Source organism: Apaloderma vittatum, unplaced genomic scaffold (assembly GCF_000703405.1).
Source record: "Apaloderma vittatum isolate BGI_N311 unplaced genomic scaffold, ASM70340v1 scaffold12349, whole genome shotgun sequence".
Taxonomy (NCBI): Eukaryota; Metazoa; Chordata; class Aves; order Trogoniformes; family Trogonidae; genus Apaloderma; species Apaloderma vittatum.
In genome coordinates, this window is record NW_009734646.1 from 1 (window position 1) to 6220 (window position 6220).

Sequence of the window (6220 nt, forward strand, 5' to 3'; positions counted from 1 at the left end):
TCTCTGGAAAGCTTGCCAATTATTGTTGAAGAGTAAAGCAGAAAAAAATAACATTCGTTTCCTTGAAAGGATGTACCAAAGCTTCGTGGTCTTGCTCTTACATTAGCTGTCGTCCTGCTCTTGCAGGTTTTTGCTGCTGCCCCACTGTTACCACAGCCAAGCGAGAAAATGGACCCAGTATTCCTATTTCAGTAACTGCCAGGATCTCTAGTTGGTATTTGTCCTTAGATGCTGCAGAAATGCAGAGAGTTGTGACCCTTGTTTTAGCACCACAGAGCACAACTGTGATCCATCGTGGCTGAATTTCTGATTCAGACAAGCTACCGCATGTTAGGAAGACACTGTGAAGTAAATGTAGCCCTGCAGCAGCAAGAGCAGCCTTTTCCTCCTATTTTCTGTCTCCTCTCCCAGTTGCTCTGCACTAGTTTCTCTTTAGTCCTCTGTTTGAAATGGGCGTTAATACACTGACTGTCAAGTCTGGGGTTTGTTTATTTTAGTTTCTTCTCATGAACCTCTTCAGCACTCTTAAGCTCTCATAGCTTTGGACTTTGCTTTGAACAAATCCAGATGCCACTAGGCTGGAATTGCCTCTGTCAGTGACACTCAGAGGATAAAGTGCAGACTTTAAGGCTACATTAGAGGTCAACTATTGCTGTGTATTTATTGTAGAGCTTGAATATGTGTTTAATTTTTTGTGAACAGATTGGTGAATCTTCTGCATCTGTTTCTCTGGCCCAGCTTATTCAGGTACACATATTCTTGTCAAATACTTATAGTGTGATCTATACCTGGATAACTGTAGTAATGTCAACAAAATTTAATTTTTAATAATTTAAAGCATTTGGTTTTGATTTAAAAAGTGTGCGTATTTTAATACTATCACGTAAAGAGTAGATCTCACTTCGGAAAGATAGAAGGGGAGGACTTTATCAGCCCCAGGGTAGTGCTGCAGTATTACTCATCTCCAAGACACAAAGAAGCAGCACTTCGGGAGTTGTAGCACAATTGCACAGAAGAATTTAATTGACTGTAAGTTACGGACATTTCATGGGAGTTTGCAACAGCCAAAGTCAAAGTGTTTCTGCAGCACGGACAATTGTATGGCTATTTTTGAATTTCTAGTCACTATATTTACAGATCCATTCTTGGACTGCTGCACAGTGTCACCTCTTAGCAGCTGTGACCTTCTGAAACTGTTGCAATACCATGTTTTGCTCTGGAACTGCTTGCTTTTTTCGCTCCAGCGTGGTAACCTTGTCTGGGAAAGCACTAGGGGATACCTTTGCTGAAAAGGTGTAGTGCTTGCCAGTTAAATTACCGGTCTTTAAAGCAACAAAGATTAGAGCAGGCAGGGCCTAATGCTAGTTCTTTCTTCTGTTAATTTCCGAGAAAGAGAAGCCTCTTCCCACTGGTAACTTCTTCCCTTTCTCGCTGCACAAATTAAATTGGGAAAAAAAATTAGTTTGGAAGGTAGCCACCAAAAGAAACTGCTCTCTGTTTGTGGTGTCCCTAGACATGTCCTTAGCTCAGGTGAAGTTTTACTCTAAATTGTGAAAACCTGTCCAAGTGGCATACACATTTAAGCTTTCAAGGAAATTTTAGTATTTCAGAAAAATACAGGAACATAACGTAAAGCAGCTCAAAACTGTTACTTCAGCCTCTTTAGTACAGACTGGCTTAGCATGGACGCAATGTGTTGGATATTTTTTCCTGTTTTACTATTACTATGTATTGAATGTCATATTTGAATTTTAGTGTATTCCTAGTAATGCTGTGTGGCTTTTGGGTGTGTTTTGTAAACTGTTTCAGTTCAAACAGATTAGTCCAGTATCTGTAAAGTTTTCTGTAAAATGTTAGTGGAAATGATTTCACGGATGTTGATCTGGGTTGTGTCACTGTTGAGAAAGAACTGTGCGAAACAACCATTTAATAAAATATTGAAAGTAGTTGGTTGTTTTCCTGCATGAATGCTTATAAAACCAACAACCGTGAGTGGCTGATCTAAACGAGAGGTGCTCGAAGGTCCGGGTCATTTACAGTCGTTTCCTTAGACCCTTCTTGTACCTGGACTAGTGTGAAATAAAAACGTTTACACAAATACTGCTTGGAAAAAAAATCAACTGGCTTCAGTAATTTGAAGATCTAGTTCTGCATAAGGTTTATTTTACACCTTGTGTGCGGAAAGGACACGGTCACCTGGAAAAACCTGCAGATTGGGCTTCCTGTGTCCCAGCTCTTCTGTTGTGTGTCTTATGTTGTGGGATGCAAAATGTAAATAATGTTATTTGCATATATCTTTCTCAGTAAATGGATATCTGCTTCACAGAGCCTGGAGCTTAAAAATCGGTTAAAAGTAATGGACAGTAGCATTCTTTCTACACATAACTTCATGCCACTTGGAAGAAAATTGGGTTGGTTACACAAGTCTTGAACAGAGCCCAAGGTTTTGAGTGCCCAAGAATCCTCTTTTCAAGTAGATGAACAGACACATCATGCAAGGGCGTCAGCACCCCCTGGAACCCGTTCACGACAACTGTACTTAATATGAGCAGCTGGTGTTTTGCAGCCTCAGCGATGTTGTGCTGCTCTGTACAGGACTGAGAGAGCAGCACTGTTTGGTCGTGTGCACTTAAATGTGTTTCTAATGTGTGTGCAAATATTACCTGTTAAACAGACTGCTGACCTGACCCAAGTCAATGCTTCCGAAGAAGATAAAATAAAAGCTGTGATGATACAGTCTTGCCTTCAGTATGACCCAATCAAGTAAGTGTGGACAATGCCAAATCTGTTCTTTGAAGGTTATGGACTAATTGTAGAGAAGTTCGTTTTAAAAAGAGAGACACATGCACAACTTTTTTCTTTTTTTTGCCAAAACACTTGTAGTTACATGAAGAAACTTCCAGAATCCTACACTTGTTTTCATTGTGGACAGCCTGGCCCCCATATAAGGAACTGCCCAACAGTTGGGGTGAGTGTGAGGGGTTTCCAGTGTTACTTGATTTTTTTTACCTTGTCAGTTATGTGAGAAGCACATGAACATGCACATTAAGGATTGTTTCTCTTGGGGTGAAATAAAGAAGTTACATGGCAGTGTTGCAAAACCCTTCAAAATTCAAGGGAAGCCTGGAATTATAAATGTAATATTTTCTTTTTTTCTAGGTCACAGACATTGCATGTATCTTTATCTGTGAACTTCCATGCAGCTTTTTATGTATTTCAGTATTATTGGAAACTTTTCTGGTTTTATCTCTTTCTAATGACAGTTCATAGTTTTGAGCATTTTGTATAAACTCAAGATGTTTCTGTTGACCCTGTCTACTGAATATTTGAGTGCTTTAACTGCACAAGTCTGTGGTGGAGTGTTCCTGCCGTTTAACATTAGCCACTGAATATAGATGCATGAGGTATGAATTCAACCTTAGTGTGTAGACAGGGAATATAAGTTTCCCCAGTGACTGATTCAGAGCCCCGAATTAAGCTTTCCCTCGGAGCTGGGCTTCGGAGGGTGTGTGGGTTTGTGTCTCTTCTCTGAATGGATGGTGAGCAAAGGGATATTTCACCCTTAAGGAACCCAGCCTTAAGCTGAAGGATGTTGACTGAGTTCAAAACACAGCTCAAGCCTTTGCAACATCCTGGCTATATTCATTTAGGAAAAAGAAATATTTTCACTGGGCAACTTTTATGCCAGGCAAAAGGAGAGGAAAAGGCATTTCCTGCTTAAAATAACAGTTTAAATGTAATTTAAGGCTTAAGATTAGCTCTGTCTGCATTTGTTTTCTCAACAGGACAGAAATTTTGAGCCTGTTCCCAGAATTAAGGAGAGCACAGGAATTCCAAGAAGTTTCCTGACGGAGGTGGAGGATCCCAGTACAAAGGGTGCTATGGTGACACAGACTGGCACCTGCGCAATCCCAGTTATTAATGCGTAAGTGTGGAACTGACTGGACTGACCAAAAAGTGAACGAGAGAAACCACGGCCCAATGCCCAGGTGGCAATGCAACCGCATTGGCCAGCATCTGTAATTATGGGCCATGAAGCACTGTCGTTGTATCTTTACTTAAAAATCTGTGACACTTTCTAACGCTAAAATAGGGTGTTCCTACTGCTCGTGCCCTGGGAGGTTGTTTAAACTTACAGTGTGCCAAGTGTCATTGTAGAGACGGACACGACACAACTGAATGGTATTAGAATGGCTCAAAAATGGCTCCTTTATTACGGAAAGGGTGTGCCTTTTATACATAGTCGAAGGTACTAGAAGAAGGTAGCGTGGCCTTTGCTTGTAGGTCAAACACTTGTTTTTCACATTCTAATTGGGTAACAATTAGCAGCTTCTGGCTGGGCTCATCCCCCCGGATGTTGAGGGAGAAAGTTCCGCAAACGTGTCCAAACTCAGTGCACACAACTTCCCATCTTAAGGGTACACTGGGAATTTGTCAAGGTCAATGTCTTCAACCAATGCCAGGTTACCAGCAGTCCAGCTGCCGTCCCCCACAGCCAAGAACCTGTATTTCTGCAAAATGCTTCAGTAGCGTGTACAGTGGAGTCATTCTCTTGAGAAAGTTTGTTTTGCTTCTGTTCTGTGTTTCAAAGCTTCTTCAAAAATTTAACAAATAGCTGTCGAACTGAGATTTCCTCTCCCTCTGACCTTAACAAATCTCATGTGTGAAATAGACTGAAATTTTCCTGTTGCTGTAAGCTAAGAAAATGCTGCCGTGTGCCAAGAGCAGTGGCTGTTTTGAAATGCACTTGGTAGCACTTCATTTTTCTGTCACGGGTCTCCTTTTGTAGAAGCTGTAACATTGCCTTCTTCAATTTATAAAATGCCATTCCTCACAGACTAACTGTATCCTGGTTCTGCAATTTACATTTACCCACCTGGCAAAGGAGAGGTGGGATTCTTTTCGTTTGACTTGTCAGAATATTATTTTCCTAGTCTGAGCTAGTTTCTTAGGAGATCCAATGAATGGGAGAATTCTGCAGAAGGAAAGTGGTTCCCCCCTCCCTCTTGTAGCGCTGGGGCTATAGCAGAGTAGTGTAAACTAGATGCCTGTGGTTGAGAAGGCTGATGTGGAGTGAGAAGGATTCCATCTCCTATCTTCATTGGGTAACATGCAAAACATAGAAAAGTTTTCATATACCCGTCTGTAACATCATTCTTTATCCTTCCCTCCCCTCCACCCCTTCCAGGGAAGCTTATGGTAAAGGAAAGAAGGAGAAGCCTCCTTTTTTACCAGAGGAGCCGTCCTCCTGCTCCTCAGATGATCCCGTTCCTGAGGAGTTGTTATGTCCTATCTGTAAAGAAATAATGACTGATGCAGCTGTTATTCCCTGCTGTGGAAACAGTTACTGTGATGAATGTAATTGTTACTCCCGTGTTTGTTAATTCAGAGCATCACATCTGATCTTCTGAAAGCAGAAATAGGAGATAAGGAAATTAGGTTGTTACCAGTTCTATTTAATTTTAAGTATTAAATTAAGTACTCTTCTCACAGAAAGGAGAAAAAAAAACAAAGCAGAAAGCTTTTTTCACTTTTTACGTATCTGGTTAAATTCTCTTTAAATGTAGAAGGACAAGTCTGAGAAGACTGCTTAATTGTGCAGGTGATTACAGTATCAGTGAAGGCATTTCAGTTTTCCTTTTCTCTCATACAAAAGGAGACAGCCAGCTGGTGGCTTACTGTGATCTGCAATCAGTGGATCGTCAGGTGTTTAGTGCCATTCTTCATAGCGGTTGGTTAGAATCTTCAGAACTCAAACTAATGTTTTTTTGAGATGTGTTTATTCATAAAGTTGGTGGACAAAAGACTAGTCGAAACATCAAAACACAGCCTACTTTACATCTTCATAAGTTACAATAGTGAAATATCAAAACTGCAGTTATTTGTGACGTACTAGAAATTTTTTACACTGTTGTATATTTATAGCTTCATGCTCTCGATTCAAGACCATATTCACCATTGATCATATATGGTTTTAAAATTTATTAGAACCCAAAAGATTTTCTTAGTTGGGCTAAAAACTATTTTGATGATTCTAATTATTCACAGGTATTAGAACGGCACTACTGGAATCTGAGGCACGCACATGCCTGACGTGTCATCAGACAGATGTTTCTCCTGATGCTTTAGTTGCCAACAGGTTCCTACGCCAGGTAATATGATGACTTTTATGGGAACGGTTTGTAAAAGAAGTCTATTTGTAAAAAGCTGAAAGGGAAGA

At 40.5% G+C, this 6220-nt stretch overlaps 1 protein-coding gene across 1 annotated transcript; it reads left to right on the plus strand.

Moving 5' to 3' along the window:
• Window positions 1–702: 702 nt before the first annotated feature.
• LOC104279163 (E3 ubiquitin-protein ligase RBBP6-like) lies at window positions 703–6152 on the plus strand (the record flags this gene model as incomplete). Its single annotated transcript, XM_009876354.1, has 6 exons — window positions 703–747; window positions 2675–2763; window positions 2884–2968; window positions 3786–3925; window positions 5189–5358; window positions 6049–6152. Coding segments are annotated over 6 exons (633 nt in total), but the record flags the coding sequence as incomplete, so codon positions are not given.
• Between the last annotated feature and the right edge of the window lie 68 nt (window positions 6153–6220).